This window comes from Setaria italica, chromosome V (assembly GCF_000263155.2).
Source record: "Setaria italica strain Yugu1 chromosome V, Setaria_italica_v2.0, whole genome shotgun sequence".
NCBI lineage: Eukaryota > Viridiplantae > Streptophyta > Magnoliopsida > Poales > Poaceae > Setaria > Setaria italica.
Window position 1 is genome coordinate 16,513,174 of NC_028454.1, and position 20,875 is coordinate 16,534,048.

Genomic DNA, 20,875 nt, shown 5'->3' on the forward strand with positions numbered 1-20,875 from the left:
TACCCGGAGCTTTATTCCTTTGCAAGGAACAGATTCACAACAGTAAAAGCAGCTATCAGCAGGCCAGCATTCATTCAGAACTTTCACCTTCCTCTCTCAATCCAAGCTCACCAGCAGCTCCAAATTATGCAAGACAAAATTCAAGAGCTACCTTGGGTTGAGGGGCCTGATCAATGGTCTTATATTTGGGGTAACAATGTTTTCAGTGCATCCAAAGCATACAAGAGGTTAATTGGTCGCAAGGATATTCATTCAGCTTTCCTTTAGATTTGGAGATCAAAATGTCAAATGAAATATAAGGTGTTCTTTTAGCTTCTTCTTCAGGATAGACTTAGCACTAGAGACCTGCTCAGGCGTAAGACTATGGTGCTGGATTCATACACCAGTGAACTTTGCATTCTGCAGAAGTTAGAGACAGTAGCTCATCTCTTTGCAAGATGTAACTTCACCAAAGCTTGTTGGGCCTCCATTGGTGTGACAGTTCCCACCTCGAGGCCACTACTATAGATCTTTAATCTCATCAGGAGGAAATTGGTAGTTCCTTTTTTTATGGAGATCATCATTCTGATGTCCAGGAGTATTTGGTCGACCAGGAATGATTGGCTCCAGCTGTCCAAAATTGCAAAAGCAAGTTCAAGATGGAATGTTCCCTGCTGCTTAATAGAGCCAAACCAAGTCTGATCCCTTACATGAGAGAATGGCTACAATCCCTGTAATGATCCGGGCTTTCGTAAATGCCACTTTAGTCCTGCTAGTTCTTTCACTTCTTTCCTCTTTTCTTCTTTCCTTTTTCTCTTTGTTTATCAGGGAGGACCTGAATCTTCCTTATTGTTGTAGCTCCTTTTTTATTTCCTGTAACTCTTTCTTTTAATATATAACCAGTAGGAGCTTGCCCCTCCTGTTCCTAAAAAAAAAATTGATGCTGGCTAGAATGCTAGCTCGCTAGGTTTCACATCAGCTGTTAGGTCCAGATCGAAAGCCAACGGTTGACGTGAACCTAATCGTTGCTTTCTAATCCTTACAAATTAGCTCCCATCATGTACATTCTAATGATGCAAGGACGCTTTTAACAACTTTTTAAGCAAAGCAAATTAGTCCGTGCACATACCGACGAACTTACCAACAAAACGCCCCCGTCACTTCTCATGAGCACCGGTGCTCATAGGACAAAATTTACAGACGTAAATTTAATTAAAGAACTCTGGTATTTTGTATTAAGCCCAAACGGGGCCCTCTGTTTAATTTGTTTCTTTCATTGGTTTGTTCGTACATTCTTCAGTCTCCCCGTTATTTGTTGGTTTCAAATTTCAATGTAATGTGCTACTCTGTATAAAATGCGCGTAGAATATTAATAAACCAAAGTATTTCTCTATATAAAATGGGACAATTCATCAATTACAATGAAATTATGTAATGCTCCTCTACAACAATCCTGCTTTTTTGCTACCTGGTGTTCTCGATCTGACAGAGACTGAAACAAATAAAACATGCTGTATATGCTTGTCAGAGTAACTCTTGGTTCTTGGTGCCTATGAACAGAAGAAAGATCGATCTGTTCATGTATCTCTGCTAAAATCCAGAACATATATTTTACATGAACAAGCTAGAAAGAGCAAATAAGGGAACCAAATGCAAATTATGAGGACAATCATGAAGATTTGTCGTGCAATCCCTCTTTCTGATTGATCAGTTCGGTTGGATACATGACACATCGAACATGTACTACTTTTTGCCTAGAAACCTCTTCTGTATTAATTATATGCTGATAAAAAGAAAAAAAATGGAAAATGTAGAACTCACTCAACTTGCTTTTTACTACAGAGGATGGACCCACGAATGGAGTTACCAGAGCAGAGCATGGTGATAAGAGAAGAGTAGAGGATGAGACCTTCAAGCTTGGATCATCGTCTCATCCATGCATCTTCCCGACGGTCGGGTCCACCGTCAAGGCTGCCGGCGGCGTCGCCCATCGGCCATCAGTAGCAGCGGTAGACGACGTACGAGTTCCGGCGGGGCGGCCGCACGTGGCAGAGCATGAAGAGCACGAGGGCGATCATCATGGCCAGCAGGAACCCCTTGGGGTCCAGCCCGCCGGCGGCGTCGCCTCCGCTGTCGTCCTCGCCGCCGTGGCACCCCACGCAGCAGCACGATCCCGATCCCATGGGCTTCAGACGAGGACCCCTTCTCCGGGGAGAGCGAGAGCTTGTGAAGCTCCTGATGTCTCCTTTGTGTTTGTGAGTGTGCGAGGGAGGGAGGGAGAGAGCGAGGTGGAGAGTTGCTTCGGGCGTGGAGAAAGAAGGCAAATGGTTGCTTGGGACGCAAAAGGAGTGGAGGATATACGACTCACTTTTTTGTTTACTACCTTCCATGGGCGCAGGTCCAAGAAGAATAGGCCGGCCGGTGCAGAGACGGCAGGATCTATGGCACCACGAGTCGACGAGGCCCCACATGCCAGCGGCGAGCTCAGAGAAAAGTCTTTTGGGTTTCTCATCTGGGAAAATGCAAAGGGCTGAACTCACTGTTCTTGGTTCTAACTTTGATTTGTTTAGTGTGATGTCACTTTCAATTGGAATTGGATGGAATTCCACTTGAACATGGGATGGATGGTCTTCGCCCCGTTTTCTTTACAAAATCAGGAGAAGTAAATACCCTGCCTTATGAATTTCATTTTCATATGGGCGATGGTGAAGTTCGACCGAAAGTAAAAAAGTTGAAGAAGTTGCGGAGCAAGTTCGGTGCGCACGAGGACATCCAAGGTCTGTACTTGTTCTACGTCTGGTTGATTTCTCATTTGTTCTGTGGCGCAAGACAGGCAGTTGCGGAACCAGTCTACAATGCGCAGCTTGACTTTCGAAAGAAACTTGCAGTAGACCAAAGTAATCCAGAACCAGACGTTGAAAACTACTGTGCAGTTATATGACGAATAATCTTGTGGAGAACTCAAATAGTCCTAGAATGAAAATGCCCTACTGATGACAAGCACGGAGCAGACACGGATGTACACCCTCACCAGTTCAGACTATATCAAAGTCCAAACGTCGGTACGACCTCCTCGCTGTTGCTACTCATTCGAGTCAGAAGAACTGAAAACTATGCCAAGATGCTAACTGCTGAGACCAAGGAATTCAGTGAAGCTTGGATACGTAGGCTCCCACCCGATCTCAGCCCGAGTTTTTGAGTTCTCCATCCTCTTCCCCAATGGACCGTCAGTGCCTGCAGTTAGAAGCAGAATTCAGATTATATAGGTAATGAGAACACTAAAGGCAGGTAAAAGACTAACCAGTGAAGCCTTCAAACTTCGTGTCAAATTTTCCACTTCTGTTAACAGCATCCATTATTTCTTGCCTACAAAGGTTTTTTTTCCTTTTTAATTAGGTTAACCAAAGAGACACTGCACAGCAAAACTGGCTTTACAGAATGATGAAACTGATGTCGAAAAGGTCTGCAGTGACCTGGAAAGAGGCTTATTGTCGCAGCCCAAAAATATTCGGCTCCGCAGTTGCTTTTTCATGATTGCAATTGCAAGGGAAGCAGCATCCTGGTAACAGCATGAAAAATATAATCGCCAATAATAATACAAGGTTTGGTTGAACAACAAGATACACACAAACCCGTCCATGAGATCAACATGGAAAAGACCTTAAGACTATGTAAAGATAACGACAGTTGTAGGGAACCAAGCATTCACAGGCATGCTTGGATCACATCAAACAATACTATTGTAAAAACTAAATTAAGTGGAATATATAGTTACATTTAATTCTAAGCATTGCAATATCTAAAGTAACAAATATCAATTTTCAACTTGCTTCATAGACTACAACAACATAAGCTTCAGGATCTATAGGCTACAAATAAATTTGGAAACCTATACAGGCATTCTGCTGAGCATTTGTGATTCGGTAAATGCAAGGCTATTAAAGAAATTGTAGGTACATCCATTTACAGATTTTAGAGATGACATCGATAAGCTCAACCATCAGATAAACCTTTTTTTTACGAGTAGATAAATTATAAACAAGTGTGCATCTGAGATAAATCTGTAGCTCATCTTACCTCATAATGAATCTGGTTGATAATATGATCTGGTCGTGTGTCCAAAGTTCCTTTCCTCAACCAAAAAACATGAGCACCTCTGTCTATCTTGTGTGTCCAAGTCAAGGAAATGCTATACCGGTTTCATCCACAGTAACATATAAGAGTGTGTGTTTATAATGATTGCACTTAAAACAACAAATAGGCATTATTTGAGGATATATAAAGTCCAGCTAGCCTGAGAACACAGCCTCCTGCCTCAAGAACAACATTTTCCACTTTTAGAAGTACATCTGTACGAGGGCTCCTGCCAATTGGCACTGATGGACAATCCTGAACGACAAAAGCTTTTATGGTTAATGCATCACAAAAAGGAAGGGAAAATGGACAAGCGAAGCTTCAACAGAAGAGTAAAATATAGCTAGCTGCATAACATGGTTTGTGGTTTGTTTTTAAATTTGCCAAACTTGTATACCATCCAAAAGAGCCAGAGAAATGGTAGAGACAGATATGATCCGTGCAGAATTTAAGTCTTTCTCTACCTCATTGCACATCATGTTGTCACTGCAGTCATACAGAGCAGTACTTGATGTAAACAGGAAAGATCCTTCACCACTCCAATTTGACGCTGCCACTCTGCACGCATTTTCTGAAATGAGGATATATCACATGTCCACACTCCATAATATACAATCTAATTAGTGTAAGAAAGATGAATGATGAATTTATAACAGTCTCACACGCCAACAGTGGTAAAATCCAACCAAGTACAGATTATGAACGGTGACGCACAGGTGTGTTGACACTACCTAAAGCTAGCAATGCCCATCTTTATAAAATAGCCACGTGATTAACAAGCAAGCACGTCAGATTCTACAAATAGTGAAGCACCCTTTTCATTCATTCTAAGCATAAACATTATTGAGTTGTATGCACCAACCAGTTCAACCCAAAAGCTTACATGCAACTCAATACTCCAACAAACATAAATAAAAACTTGGACGACACTAACCAAGTACTAGGTAAAAATGTAGCACCTAGATTCCCTGATACCAACAGCCAAACACAATATATTGCCTTAGTTGCTAACGAGATGAAAACACACATTCCCTTCTTTGTGCACGATCCAAACAAATTCATCACCAATTCAGAAGTTGTATCAAGCATAATACACTTGGTCAATTCAGGGATGAGTTGCAACTAAAACCTGAGCATGTAAAGTCTATTAGCATATCTGTAACTTTATCTGAGTAAACTTATATTAGGCTAATGTAAAAGCAAAAGAGATCATCAGATCATGTTCGTGAATCGAGAAATCAGCCATGTTTTACACCGCAGTGTTTATCTGTCACCATGTATGATATTGTGATGATGGCACAGCCACTAGCAGCTCTAGCATAAAAACACTGCTGCAGCTAGTCTTACACCACCATGCTACTCTCCAACAATGACTGACCAGCCATAGTCTCACGTTGCTTTGCAACCAATGCCACTAGCAGTGGCGTTGCAGCACTTGGCTCATTTGGCCAGGCACATGGGTGGCGGTCTAGTCTATGGATTGATAGTCATTAGCACCCTGATTCTTTGTTTTCTATTTCTTTCTTTTGGCTGTGTGTATCCTGGTAATGAAGAGGCCGGGAATATGATTCAAGGAATTTGTATCACCTCGATGTAAAAAACATTGGATTTAGTAAAATTTCCCTTATTGAAACTATTATGGCTGTCAACAATTGTACAATTCATTGACCGTCATCAGTGTAATCACATTGACCCAACTGATATTAACTAAGATATAGTGCCCAAATCCCATTCAAATTGATTTGGAAAGGAACTCTCAACCTAAACAGACTATACACACCCTAATTTCTTTTTCTAGAAGTGTTCATATTCTAATAGTGCACTAGAAGAACACAGATTTTGGGAGCTTCATGATTTCAATAAACAATCAGGAGTAAACCAGAGCATTGAACATTAATATTAGCAGCGCTCAAAGTATGTGAGAAAATATGGCACTGTAATTAATTTATTGCGTGAAATCATCATTATTGCATTCATTTACCTGACATCCCCAGGGTAATCATCAGAACCAGATGGAGGAGCACAGAAAATAACATGTGGAACCTTCTGAGAAATAGTGGAGCCCTTCAGTGAGGGGATGATGCCAAGATCCATTAACTCACTATGATGATTTGTGCTTGCAGTCTGGCCATAAACTTTGCAGCCTGGATGTTCCTGTAGGGTGAAAAGTACACTTACTTAGAAAAGCTTATAACATGGCTTTGACATATTTGCTCTCCCAAAAATAGCCCTAAAAAATCACAGAACCAAACAAAAACAAGGACGTGGAATTATGCAAGAGATGATATGAAGGAACCCCTTTTACAGAAAACATATAATGTTTAGTTAAAAGGGGGACACTTCAACAGGAATCAGGACTTTTCAGAGAAAAAATATTTAGCAGGTCTCAAGGAGTTCTTCGGATGAATCATTTTTCACAGAATGTCTGAAAATATTGATTGATAATTTTCAATAACATTGACATTGAAGTAACTCGGGATTTGAACAGTATAATCATTGGCTTGATAAGCAAGTTCTGGTGCATGATTACCAATGTTAAAGGCGACAGATTATACATCAGAAATATTAACCATAGCAATACCTTTTGCCACTTCTCAGCTACAATTCGTCCAAGCACACCTGGGCCCACAATCAGTAGATCATTCTGGCCAACAACATCAGCACCAGAGACCTCCGACCCTTTATCATGAGATATCCCTGGGAGCAGCAAACACAAAAGAAAGCATCAGTCACTTGGAACATCTCTGTGCACTTTCTGATTTGGAAATAGAAAGATAGCAGTGGAGTGTTAAGTGTTTGCAAGTTACAACTTTGAGCACGCCGCAATGATTATAAATTGGAACACACATGGCATAAGTGAATTTCACAGGCTATAATGTAGCAAGCCTAACCCGCTACAGCGCCATCCCAGCAATATTTTTAATCTATGTGGATTGCATTACTGACTACTTGAGGTACCCACAACGCAATTATGAACTAGCTGCTTTCCAATCGAGAAATCAGTACAGTGCCATTGTAGAACCTCAGCTGGGAACTGCAAGCTTCAAAACTTGGAGCCACTCCACCCACCCAAAGCTGGAGCATAGTAGAAAACAGACATAAAAGGGGAAGTATCTGTTCTTTGGTTTTGTCATTCGAGAACAAAGTTATCAACATCCAGCGCACAGGGATTAGCAGTATGGTCAACGCCATGAAAAACTTATGCTAAACCAGAGTGAGACCGTCCCCCACAACATGCACGGGTTGATCCTACTAGTATAACCTGGCCTCCACTCAAACCAGCACTAGTCCCAAGACCCCAAGCTACTCGAGAGAAGTGGATAACTCCTAAAATTGTTCGACGTGTAATGCCATGTTCCATCAACGGGTGCGCGTAACAGAGTTGAGGAATGATTTTTCATTCCATCCCATTGGTCAATTCAAGGCGACAGGCACTACGCGTGACGTAAATCGTAAACAATAAAGCGGCATAAGAGAAAAGGAACGAGGGCGGCGAGACGGTTACCGAGAGAGGCGCGGGCGACAGGCGCGCGGCGGACGAGCGTGAGGGGGCGAGATGGCCGAGCAGTCGGGGCGGGTTTCAGGGAGCAGGAGGTGGTGGCGGAGGCGCGGCGATGGGGCCGGTTCGTGGCGGGAGCCAGATGGAAGGAGGCCGCAGCGGCGACTCTCATCTCGTCGGCCGGCGGGGTCGCGGCGGCGGCAGGGTAACGATGACTCGGGAGGACTGAGGAATGAATAGACGAGCAAGATGGATAATGGATCGAGGAAAGGAGTCGTCATTCGCTTTGAGGTAGTTGTTGTGTAGATAGCGTTTCAGGTTAACTTGGGCTGGTTGAATGCTGTCCGTGTCACATCGAAAGTTAATTAGAAGAACTAAATATAAATTAATTATAAAACTAATTACACAGAAGTTAAATGACGAGACGAATCTATTAAGTTTAATTAATCCATCATTAGTAAATGGTTATTGTAGTAACACATTGTCGAATCATGGACTAATTAGGTTTAATAGATTTGTTTTGCCTTTTGCCTCCATCTGTGCAATGGGTTTCGTAAATAGTCTATGTTTAATATTTCTAATTAGTATCTAAACATTCGATATGATAGGAACTAAAGTTTAGCCAGGGTCTCCCCCTTCACTTCCTAAAACTTCCTAAAAAAAGTCTATTTGACACCACTCGATTACAAATAAAACCTGATTTTTTACCTTTAGCCACAAGACAAGATATTCGTTCCTCCCTCGACTTTTAAACCCCAATTTTCAGTTTTAAAGGTGGGTTTAGCTTACGAGGCGCCACGTCACCTAAGTGGTAAATCGGACTAAATAATATTTGCCTTAAATGGACTTTTCTTCTTCAAATGTTTTTAGTAAATTTATCCAATTATTTTTTTGAAAATGTTTTTAAATATTTTTTCATTTACTTTGCAGGGAAAATTAACAAATGAGTAGCAGTTGACCCGCGGCTTTCCCACACTCATCAAGGTGCCGCACTTATCCCTAATGTTCTCTCGGGCGACGAGCTCTCATGGTCATTAATGAGAATCAGAGTAGCCATGGTAGAAGCCTGACGTGGGAGGAGTGGCGTCAACAATGCGCCTGTCAAGATCCACCTCTCCATCAACGGATGGTCATTGGTCGACCTAAATCTTATCGAGGGCAATGACGATGTTTTTAAGAAAAAAATCGAGCGGTAACTCGACAAGCAAGGTAGCCGCGAGCTGAGCTATCATTTATATTTTCTATAAAATCATGAAAATATATTTTTGAATTTTTTAAAAAAAATACTGGAAAATATTTTAGAAAATAATATTTAGACAATTTTTTTAAAAAATATTTGGAAAAAGTCCATTTAATCCTCTCAACTATCATTGAGGTCCGATTTACCCCTCAGCTGACATGGCGCCACGTACGCTAAATCGTTGGAAACCACCTGGGGGGGAATCGGTTGGTTTTAAAAGTGGAGTGGGATGAAAATATGGTTTTCTGGTTGAAGGTGAAAATCAGATTTGTAAGTTTATTAGGAAACATTCCCTTGTCCCTTCGTTATAAAACACAAGGCATTATGGCTTATGTATCTACACAATAACAGAGGGAGTACACTAGGAATTTCCTCTAACTCTAATAGATTAGTTATTTTCATCCAGTTTTTTTTTTTGTTGCTTCTGCACATCCGAAATGACTATTGGAATTTGTTTTACAATTCTAGAGAGATAGACACTGAGACGGGGGTATTGAGCAATGGAAACAATTACAAGTGTTGGAACAGATGAGAAGGTACAATGCTTTCGTGAGTTAACAAAAGAAAACAGAGGGCAACTTAAGTACATGTGCCACACCATGATGCAATGCTTTACATGATCTAACAGAAAAAAAAACAAAAGGAGCCTAAAACTGCAGTGTGACTGTATGAGCATTCAACATTTCACGTCCAAATCTATCATCATTTTTTATGCATCCGTGTTCATCTTGAATCATAAGAATTTAGCAACATCGCATGAAAGTTAGAGATTGCTGAGACCAAGGAACTCTGTGAAACTTGGATACTTGGGCTGCCATCCGATCTCAGCCCGGGTTTTGGAATTCTCCATCCTTTTCCCCAGTGGACCATCAGTCCCTACAGCAAGTAAATTAAAGGGAGATGCAGATATGTTAAGGGGCAAATGGTTCGCTCGAGGGAATTCATGGAAGTAGCTAGAATATTAGTAGATCACTGACTGACCAGTGAAGCCCTGGAATTTAGTGTCAAATTTTCCACTTCTGTTGACACGGTCCATAATCTCTTGCCTGCAATTTAAAAGTTTCATAATGTCAGCACTTGTATTTGCAGCAAAATCATCTTCGCGGAGCAGAAAGGGAGCTGAAGAAGATGAAGTTTGGTAGTGACCTAGATAGAGGCTCATTATCACAGCCCACAAAGATGCGGCCGCGTAATCTCCTTTTCATGATGGCAATTGCAAGGGAGGCGGCATCCTGTAAACAACATATAAGGCAAAGATTCGTAAAATGCAGAGCACATAGTAAATATATACCCTGGCATATTAATCAGGTACATATAATCAACAAGAGAATCCAGTCATCTCAATAAACTGTTTAAACCTTTTTTTTAAAAAAAAATTTAGTATCTACAGTATGGATGCACTTTTTTTAATTATCATTTGCTTCCATGGGGGATCATATACATATTAACACTCGGTGTACATGTTGCATCAAAGGCTTAGGTACATATTGATCCGAATTTGCCCCAAAACATCTACAATATGGTCTAAGATGCCTAAGACTGTCCTACCCTAAAAGTAGTCAACAAAAGTGGTGCTGCAGCAGCATATGCTGCAGCCCCACTGTCCTCCAGTCAACAAAACAGCTGCAGCCCCTCAAGGACAGCAGCACAAGGGCTAGCCAAGCAGCTGCAGCTCCACAAGGACTGCAGCCCCACAAAGACCACAAGGACCAGTTGTAGCCCTACAAGGACTACAGCCCCACAAGGACCACAAGGACCAGCAACAAGACTTTATCCAGCATCATTCTCCCCCTAAGTCTTGTGCGTCGTCTTGTGGGAAGGTTGGACCATCCCGGTCCTAGAACAGAGCTCAAGGAACTTGATCCTCCCAAGGGGCTTGGTGAGTAGGTCCGCAAGCTGATCCTTGGTGTTGATGTAGCTCGCCTTGATGCTTCCTTCCTCCAAGCAGCCTCGGATGAAGTGGTACTTCACCCGGATGTGCTTGCTCCGCTCATGGAAAACGGGGTTCTTTGCCAGGGCCAGAGCGGACTTGTTGTCCACCCTGAGCTCCACCGCTCTAGTGTCTCTGCCAAGTAGATCACCGAGCAGTCGGGCAAGCCAAAGCGCCTGAGTCGAAGCAGTGGAGGCCGCTATGTACTCGGCCTCGCAGCTGGACAACGCCACCACCTGCTGCTTGACCGACTGCTAGCTAACGAGGCACTTGCCGAGGAAGAAGAGAATGCCGCTCGTGCTCTTGCTGGTGTCGATGTCGCCGGCGTGGTCGCTGTCGCTATACCCGACGAAGTGTGCCGCCTCGGGACACCTCGGGTAGAAGAGACCGTGGTCGAGGGTCCTCGCCAGGTAGCGGACGATCCTCTTCACGGCCTGCTGGTGCTCCATCGTCGGTCGCTGCATGAACCGACTGACGTAGCCAACGGAGAATGCTAAGTCCGGCCATGTGTGGGCGAGATAGCAAAGGCTCCCCACAAGATGCCGGTACTGCGTAGCGTCTACCTCCTCCGTCGTGCTGTGTCGCAGCTCAGCTTCAGCCTCTCCTCCATCGGAGTGAGAGCTGGGTTGCAGTCGGTGAGCCCGCCTAGCTCCACGACGCACTTGGCGTAGGCGGTCTGTCGAAGCGTGATCCCGGAATCATCCTGGTGCACCTCGATCCCCAGTTAGAAGGAGAGAGGTCCCAAGTCACTCATCTGGAAGGTGGCCTTCATTTCTTCCTTGAACGCCGCCACCTCCGCATCCTTGGTGCCGGTGATCACCAAGTCGTCGACGTAGACACCCACCAGCAGGGCATTTTCTCCATTGCCCCGCCGGTAGATGGCCGCCTCGTGCGGGCTTTGCTCGAAGCCCATCCCTTTGAGCGTGGAATCCAACTTGGCATTCCACACCCTCGGAGCCTGCCGCAGGCCATAGAGGGCCTTGCGCAAGCGCAGCACCTTGCCCTCCTTGCCGGGGATCGCAAAACCCGACGGCTGGTGTACGTAGACCTCCTCCTTCAAGTCGCCGTTAAGAAACGTCGACTTGACGTCCATGTGATGAACGCGCCAGCCTTCTTGGGCGGCCAGCGCAAGGAGGAGTCGCACGGACTCCGTCCGTGCCACGGGGGCGAAAGCATCGTCGAAGTCGATCCCCTCTTGCTGCACGAACCTGCGTGCCACCAAGCGAGCCTTGTGCTTGACGATGGCACCGGCTTCATCCCTCTTCAGCTTGAACACCCATTTAAGGGTGATCGCACGGTGACCATGAGGGAGGTCAGCAAGCTCCCAGGTGCGGTTCTTCTCAACCGCGTCCATCTCCGACTGCATCGCAGCGCGCCATGCCGCGTGTCTCTCGGCCTCCGCGAAAGACCGAGGTTCGCCGTCATCGCATGCAAGGTGCAACTGTGCCTCCAGGTCGCGAGGCACCAGTCCCGGCACCGACTTGTCACCGAGGAGGTCTTCCATCGTATACCAACTGCTCGCCATCGTGGTACGCGTCGATGCGCTCCTCGTCGTGAGAGAGCGGAGTAACGAACTCCCCCGGGCTGTGCTCGACATGAGCTGGTGTCGGAGTAGACGTGCCCGGAGGAGTGGCCGTCGGTGCTGGAGTGCGTGGCGTCGCCGGCTGTGGTGGTGCTGGCGAGAAGCTCGTCGCAGCCGAAGTCGCGGCTGGAGAGCGTGGCGCTGCCGGAGTAGCAGGCGTCGGAGTCGGTGGAGGTTCGGGGACCGGGGTAGGCACGCTCGACGAAGAAGAGCTGCCTACTCCCCCAGCTCCCTCGAAGTGGACGTACTCAACAGTGAAGTCGTCATACGTCGGAGTCGAACCGTCGTCCACCGCCTTGTCCCACGCCCATCCTCGCCCTTCATCGAACACAACATCGCGCGCTGTGCGCACACGCTGTGTCTCCGGGTCAAAATGCGGTAGGCCTTCGAACCCTCCGTGTAGCCGATGAACACTCCTGGAATGCTCCTGTTGTCAAGCTTGCCGATGTGGCCAAGCTCCTTGGCAAACGCGAGGCAGCCGAAGACCCGCAGGCGGGACACCACCGGCTTGCGCCCATGCCAAGCCTCGTATGGCGTCCTGCTGTCGAGCGCCTTGGTGGGCGAGCGGTTGAGGATATAGACAGCCGTTACCACCGCCTCTCCCCAGAGAACAGCCGGCATCCCTCTCTGCTTGAGGAGGGCCCGAGTCATTCCCACAACAGTCTGGTTGCGCCGCTCGATGACGCCGTTCTGCTGTGGGCTGTAAGGCGCGGAGTAGTGGCGATGAATGCCCTCATCAGCGCAGTACGACGCGAATTCAGCCACCGTGAATTCGCCACCGTTGTCGGTGCGCAACACGCGCAGCTTGCGGCCGCACTCAGCCTCCACAGCAGCCTGCGTGCACCTAATGGCGTCCGCAGCCTCCCCCTTGCTGCCGAGAACCATCACCCACATATAGCGGGAGAGGTCGTTGACAAGCAACAAGAAGTAGCGTCGTCCTCCGGGTGTGGCCGGTGTCACCGGGCCACACAAGTCCCCGTGCACGAGCTCGAGCCGCTCCTTGGCTCGGAAGCTCGCCTGCTGGGGAAAGGGGAGCTGTCTCTGCTTTGTCAACACACAAACATCGCAGAACTGCTCCACATGATCAAGACATGGCAGGCCTCGCACCATCTCCTTGGCACTGAGCCGCTTCAGGGCCTCGAAATGAAGGTGCCCGAAGCGCTCGTGCCACTGCCACGCCTTGTCGTCCCGACGAGCAGCAAGGCAGAAGGGTTGTGCCACCTGCACATTGAGGATGTAGAGGCGATTTGCGCCTCTGGTTACCTTGGCAAGAAGGCAACGACAGCGGTCCAAAATCCTCATGACTCCGTCGTCGATCACCACGCGCGAACCGTTCTCTTCCAGCTGTCCCAGGCTGATGATAGAGTTCCTCAGCGCGGGGATGTAGTACACTCCGGTGAGCAGCCTGTGCTCTCCAGACTCGGCGATGAAGATGACGGAGCCGACGCCCTTGATCTCTACGCCGGAGGCATCCCCAAACATGACGGTGCCTCGGACGCTAGAGTCAAGCTCGGTGAAGAACTCTCGCCGACCGGTCATGTGCTGGGTAGCGCCGGTGTCGAGGCACCACCCCTCAGTCCTATCGTTGTTGGAGCCGTCGCCGAGGAAGGCGTGTGCCCTCGGCTCGTCAAGGTGGAGGAGAACCGCTGCGGCCGATGCCGCTAGAGTTAGCTCGATGCTTGCATGTGCCAGGAGCAGAGCCGGCTCCTCCTCCTCCGCTAGTGCGACGTGAGCCTGGCCGCGTCTTGACTGTCGACAGTCCTTGGTCCAATGGCCAAGCCTGCCACAGTTGCGGCACGTGTCGTCTCGTGGCGGCCTGTGTTTGCCGGCAGCACGGCAGCACCACCATGGGCGCCTCCTCGCGTGCCGCCAGCACCACCCTGGGTGCCTCCTCGCGCGCCGCCCTCGGCACCTCGTCGCGCCTTGGGCGCCTTACGTGGCTTGCCGCGCCTGCAGCTGTATGTCAAGGAAGAAGGCTTCCCCTTCTTCCGATCACCCTGGCGGGCCTCCCACTGCTCCTGAGTGAAATGGAGCTTCCCGCCAATGATGACAGGCCCTGAGGGAGGCTGTGACTCATCGCTGTCGACGACCTTGAGGCGACCTATCGCCTCCTCGATCGACATCCTAGAGAGGTCTAGCAGAGACTCGATCGAGCGAGCGATCTGCTTGTACTTCTCAGGTACGCAGCGGATGAGCTTCTCGACAGCTCTCTCCTCGCCGTAGGTGTCGTCGCCGTACTACACCATCTTCTGCAACAGAGTGTTGAGATGGAGAGCAAAGTCACCAACGTCCTCACCTGGCTTGAAGGCCAGGTTCTCCCACTCCTTGCGAAGTGCCTGCAATGTGGACTTGCGGGCGCGATCGTTGCCGATGCGTGCCGCAGCGACGGCGTCCAAAGCCTCCTTGGCAGTCTGCTTCTGGGAAGGCGAGAACTGCATCTCGGGCGGGACTGCAGCGATGAGGGCGTCCAGTGCCCGTCGATCCTCATCGTAGTCGACGTCACCGTACCAGACTGCCTCCCACATGTGCCGCACCTGGAGCCTCACCCTCATCACCGCGGCCCACTCGACGTAGTTGGTCTTGGTGAGGGTAGGCCACCCACCACCAGGGCCGACTTCCCTGACAACAGCATGGGCCCCGTGGCGACCATGACGGCGGTCCGGGGAGGGAGAGCCACGCTGCCTGTAAGGGCCGCGCTCTCCGTCGACCCGGCCGTCGCGCCGCCGATCGAACTCCATCTCCGCCTCCAGCTGGGCAGCCCTCTCCCGCAATCGCTGGACCTCCAGTGCGAGGTCGATGTGCGGGTCGCCCTGGAAGTCGCGGTCACCATGTCCGCCAGGAACACGGTCATCGCGCGCGCCCCCGCCTGGAGCGCCGGCTGTGCACGCCCGTCTGGGCTACCACCGCCGTGCCCGCGGGGGTGCTCGGCTGCCCACTACGCCGCCCGTTCCTGCGCCGCCTCCCTTGCTAGCACGAGCTCTACGTCGGTACCGCCATCGGCAGAGGTAGCGCTGCTGATGCTACCGCCACGTAGAGTATCGAGCTCCGTTGCCGCCGCACGTGCGGCATCTGCCGCTGCCGCCGCTTCCGCTTCCGCCCTTGCTGCAGCCAGCTCCGCGGCCACCAGCTCGATGCCCTTGCCGCCGCCGCAACGGTCTCCGCCGCCACTCGGGTACGCTCCTCTGCCGCAGCGAGCTAGGCCTCCTGCCGACGCCGCGCGCTCGAGGCGACCGAGTGCTGAGACTGTCCTGCGGACATAGCGCGCCACCGGGGGGCTGCGTGGGGAAGAGGCTGCTTCCGACGAGCTGCCGCTCGTCTGCGTAGAGGGAGAGGAGTGAGCAGGGACAGCCGGTGCTTCTGCTACCGGCTGGGGACGAAAGGTGGCTAGGGAGGGTTGTGAGCAGGAAATGTTCAAGCTACAGGATAGTACGGCTCTGATACCAGTTGTTAGGATCTGAACTGTAACTCTCATCGAGAGGATGGCACTAGGAAGAGTTGGGGCAATTTTCTAGGTTTTCTTTCCACACAATACAATCATCCATGTTATAATACAAACATAAATAAGTAGCAACTCTTACTTCATAATGTATCAGATTGAGTATATGGTCAGGACGTGCATCCAAGGTTCCTTTTGACAACCAGTAAACATGAGGACCTCGATCCGATTTGTGTTGGAAGTCAAGGAATATTGTATTAGTTCTGCCAATTGTAATTCAGTGGGGTTCGGGCAAAGTATATCAAAGAACACTAGATGCTTGAAAGTAGGAATATGTATTAAAAAAAGGACATGTCGGTGAGGATATGTAAAGTCCTACTAGCCTGAGAACACAGCCTCCTGCCTCAAGGACAACATTTTCAGCTTTTAGAAGGACATCCGTACGAGGGCTTTGACCAATCTGTATGCATGGAGAATCCTACACAAGCAGAAAAGAGACAAAGGTTAAATTAAATCAACAAAGCCAGACCTGGCACTGAAACATTGTGGTAAAGCACAAGCAAATAGACCAGGGTTCTAGAAACTGGATCATAATTAAAAAATGTAACATCCATGAAACAGCATGTTCCCAGCCTGAATATGGATCCTTTTTCTTGTTCCATAGTTCACAAATTCCGATACGAGTTTCGAATGCTTCTGCTTGGAATATTAGCTGAAAGTAATACTGTCTCTAGTCCTCTACTAAAAAAAAAAGAGGAGATAGTTTTGCACCCACAAAGATGAGAAGCAAGCGAATGACTTAGAAAACTCTTCTATTGTATGATGTATAATATAAATCTCAGAGTAATAATACCTCACTGCACAATCCATTATCACTGCAGTCATAGACGGCAGTACTCGAGGTGAACAGGAAAGAGCCTTCTCCATTCCAATTCGAAGCTGCTACTCTGCAAATGTCTTCTGAAATAAGGATGTCTGACATGTACTTGACACTAATGGTTTTAAAGTACAAGACAGAGCTAGACATATTTGACGGTGAGAACACTTGGATCGTTCATGAATACTTTTACACACTTCCATCGCCAGAAAACAGCACTCCTTCAGTCAATGAGTTCAGGAAAGAGGGTTCTCAGGGTCAGGTGACGGTCTACTGCCGGAGTAGCAGGCTGGCCAACGGTGGGGATGCTGCCAACCACAGGCAGGAGGACGGCTGGTTGAGAAGGGCCAGGGTGGGGGTGGCAGCAATGCCGGGTTAGCGTGGTGAGGGAAAGTAGATGTGGATCTAGCGGCAGGGATATCCCTAGACGGGGGAAGAGGCTGGCTGAGCAGGGAAGTGATTTGAGGGCTGAGTCCATGCACTGCTAATTTGCTAGAGAGATTGATCCCTGAAAGAAGATAGCAGCACTGACTAAAACACTGATGAACATATAGGTGATTTTGATCTGCCATCATCCATATATTTTTAGCTTCAGGGATCATCTATTGAAGAAAAGGCAACATCTCGTTGATCAATACTCATGTAGTCCTGCCAATTAAGGGAGAATCAGTGATGCTCATTGCTTGATATTAGTGCTGGTAGTTTCATATATTTCCCTCCATGTATCATAAGCCCAGTAAACCCCCTTGAAGCATGGCAGTTTCCTGGCATAGTCTCAACTCATTTAAGATAACCCTATTGCAAGGGGAGCAATATGTTTACACAAGAGACTTGGGTAAGAATTATGAAACTTAATGGGCAAACAAATCAGATGAAGCCAATAGCCACCCAAGTCATATTTTTATTTAGCCTTTAAGAAGTGAAACAGGTTTGATAGAAGTTTCCTGGTTTCTCTGTTTAATTGTGGATCCATTAGATCACAATGGCAAAAATTGTCCGATGATGATGAGAATGACTCGACCAAGGGGGAGAGACGTTCCCCTGATTTTTTCCCTTAAGAAGGTTTCACCAGCCTTCGAATCTGGAATGGTGACAGGTTTCATTGATGATGATGGGTATGGGTTTGCGATATATATAGCTAGTCGCCTAGTCGTTAACTGCAGGCAGAGCCCTTAAAACATTTGATGAGTTACATAAGGCTGCATCATCTAATTTATGCACATTGCATTTCATCCTAAGCCTTGCAAACACCTCTCTGTTCTTATTATATAACTCATCTCAAAGCCTTGTCGGATTATTTTAAAAAGTATATTGAATGTGCAAATTTGGTTAAAAGATAAACAAATTTCAGTAAGAGAATAAATAACCAGAGCCCTACAATTCCATGTTATAGAACATTTTTGCAAGCACCGAGCATGCCAAATGCTAGAAGAATGTGCCCAAAAGCCAATCATGCATAACAACTGACAAGTATGGAGATTTCAATAATTATTTCTGATGAAGAGAAAATCAGAGCATGTCCACGTTGGAAATACAGAATGAACAAAAGGAGGCAATCATCATTGAAAGCATACAGTTATTTACCTCAGGTCCCCAGCATAATCCTCAGAACGATATGGCGGAGCACAGAAAATAACATATGGAAATTTTGGACCTGGTATGGACCCCTTCAAGGAGGGAATGATACCAAGTTCAGTTAATTCACAGTGATGATCTGTGGTTGCAGTATGGCCATAAACATTGGAACCTGGATGTTCCTACAAGGCAAGCTCTTAATCAGAATAAGCTTTACGGTATTTGACCTGTGAAGGAATTGACATTTACAAACTGTGCCGCGAAGATATCGCAAGGGTAACAGCCATAAAAATATCATTGATTACAATTGCCAAAATCATAGCATGCTAGTGGTACTTCGCTATACCACTAAAGAAATGTTAGCACAGTTGAATGGTTGATTTGTATTTCTATTTTTTGGAGCGACCTGCAGTTAGTTGCCTTTAAAACAAGATTAACTTTAGCCACTCTCTCCTACCCTTTAGATCATAATCCGACTATTTACAGGTGTTATCCATTTCTATATGCATGTAATCCAGGATTACACTATTCTTCCCACGACAATGTAATTTTGGGTGTCTGGGTGCAATCATCAGTCGACATTCCTTTTTATAACTCAACCGTAGATATTTAAAGCTATCCAATCCCCATTGCAAGCTGTTTAAAGCTATCCAATCCCCATTGCAAGCTGTTGACTAGTTGGAGTCTTACAGACGTAACGCTACTCCCAACAGAGAGGCAAGGTCGATAATCTATCTCAGGTGCAATCAGTTGTAACCTGTTTCCACATCTCAGCGACGATCCGGCCAAGCACGCCAGGTCCGACGATCAGTAGGTCGTTTTGCCCGACGCTCTCCAACGAGCGAGCGTCGACCCCCGTGGCATCCGATACTCCTACGATCACGCAACCGTGGAAAAAATGAATAATCACACGAAAACGAAACGGGACTCGATCAATCGCGTGAATTTCGGAAGAATTAACTCTCTAGAACGAAAAGAAAGAAAAAAAAAGCAGAGATAACATCGCAAACTGGAGGCGGCGCCAGTGATGGGAAGGCCCGCAGCGGCATTGGCTGGACGGCGGGTTTACCGATGGTGGAGGAGGAGTCGGCGGCGGTGGTGGCAGACATGGCGGCGCGGCGGCGCGGGCGGGAGACGCGGGCGCTCGGGATTGGAGCGGGGCGATGGACAAAGAGGGTGGAGGAGGCGGCGACAGGCGCGGTAGCGTGCAGATAGGGAATCGGCGTTGACGGGTGGAAGTGAAGTCGGGGAGGACGAGGTGGGGGTAACCGCGCGCCTCCGCCCATGCCGATGGCGTGGCGGCGTGTCGCTCGTCGGGGGCAGGTGTGGCCGTGTGGGAAAAAAAAAAGCCGAGCCGCCGAGGGGACGGGGGCATTTTGTAATTTGTACACGCTATTTCCGTCCTACTCACACGCGGCACGTTATCCGTTGACAGTTGGGCCAATGGCCACACACATATGGGGGTCAGGCTCCGCATTGCTAGTGATCTCAACCGTTCGTCCATAATAAGCCCTTGTTTACTTCCCAAGTTGGGAGGTGCCAAATTGGCATTTTGCCATAAATGCGACACTGTAGCGTTTCGTTTGTATTTGTGAATTATTGTCCAAATATTGACTAATTAGGCTCAAAAGATTCGTCTCGCAAAGTACAACAAAACTGTGCAATTAGTTTTTGATTTCGCCTACATTTAGTACTTCATGCATGTACCGCAAGTTTGATGTGATGGGGAATCTTCTTTTTGCATAGTATCAAAGTTGGGAGTTTGGAGGGAAGTAAACAAGGGCTAAGCCTACTTGCTCCGCCATAAAAAAAGAGTTTCGAAGAACGTCCATCCAACTTTGCTGATTGTTTATCGCTTAATTATTGTGAGTAGCTAATAAATTTAGTAATAAGCTCCCTATGCCAAATGAGTTTTGGAAAAACTAAAGCTGTAACCTTAATTTGAGCACACTATACTCCTACACAATTACAGAGAATATTGCACCTGCTTTTCTACGTCAATTTGAAACCAAGACAATAACCACAAAAACTCACCTAAAAATCAGTTAGACAGCCTTTTGTGTGCGCATGGGTAGTGATTGGTTAGATGTGTCAGCTTGAGCCAGGATAGCAAGTGCCGTATCTTTAAAATCCATTATTTGTGGCAAACATCATCCACCTCGAGCACTTTAACAACTTGCACTTTCTATGTCAACATTTCCTATAGATTAATTTAAAAAAAGTAAAAGCATAGTCGGGCGCTATGCCGACGTGGGCTTATACATGGATGGAAGGCTTACTTCCTCACCTCACCCAAGTTGTGTCCACACTTGATACATGGTTTAATATTTTTTTACAACTGATTAAACAATCAATAGCTCAACACTTTTCTTACAAATGATTCAACAATCAATAGATCCTAACTCAACATTTTGAATAGGCTAATTTAACATTATGTGGTGATTAGATATGTATTTGGCTTGATGAAATCAAATATGTACATATGCAAGGTTGATCTGCTTCCCACCTCATCTTTGCCCTTCATCTAATGTATCACAAATCTTAAAATCTGAAAGGTGTATAAGCTAAAATCTCTGTGAAAGATGGATAGAAAGTCTGTACCAAACACATTGCTACTCCACGA

At 47.1% G+C, this 20,875-nt stretch overlaps 2 protein-coding genes across 3 annotated transcripts; both read right to left on the reverse strand.

Annotated features, from left to right (window-relative positions):
- Positions 1-2,750: 2,750 nt before the first annotated feature.
- LOC101757061 lies at positions 2,751-7,887 on the reverse strand. Of its 2 annotated transcripts, none has more exons than XM_004968686.4 (9): positions 7,619-7,887; positions 6,695-6,810; positions 6,095-6,267; positions 4,578-4,671; positions 4,258-4,368; positions 4,057-4,146; positions 3,453-3,538; positions 3,281-3,345; positions 2,751-3,190 (listed from the first exon to the last, which is right to left on the reverse strand). In XM_004968686.4, exons 1-9 carry the CDS (start codon positions 7,782-7,784, stop codon positions 3,162-3,164), a joined length of 930 nt encoding a protein of 309 aa, XP_004968743.1. In that variant the 5' UTR covers positions 7,785-7,887; the 3' UTR covers positions 2,751-3,161. The 2 variants fall into 2 exon arrangements, with proteins under 2 accessions (XP_004968743.1, XP_012701200.1); XM_012845746.3 differs by having other exon boundaries at positions 2,760-3,213; positions 7,619-7,886.
- Positions 7,888-9,327: 1,440 nt separating this feature from the next.
- Positions 9,328-19,594, reverse strand: LOC101758133. Its single transcript, XM_004968688.2, has 9 exons — positions 19,322-19,594; positions 19,010-19,125; positions 18,262-18,434; positions 16,654-16,747; positions 16,168-16,278; positions 15,943-16,032; positions 9,999-10,084; positions 9,834-9,898; positions 9,328-9,728 (listed from the first exon to the last, which is right to left on the reverse strand). The coding sequence occupies exons 1-9, from the start codon at positions 19,536-19,538 to the stop codon at positions 9,616-9,618; spliced, it is 1,065 nt and encodes a 354-aa protein (XP_004968745.1). The 5' UTR covers positions 19,539-19,594; the 3' UTR covers positions 9,328-9,615.
- Positions 19,595-20,875: the final 1,281 nt, after the last annotated feature.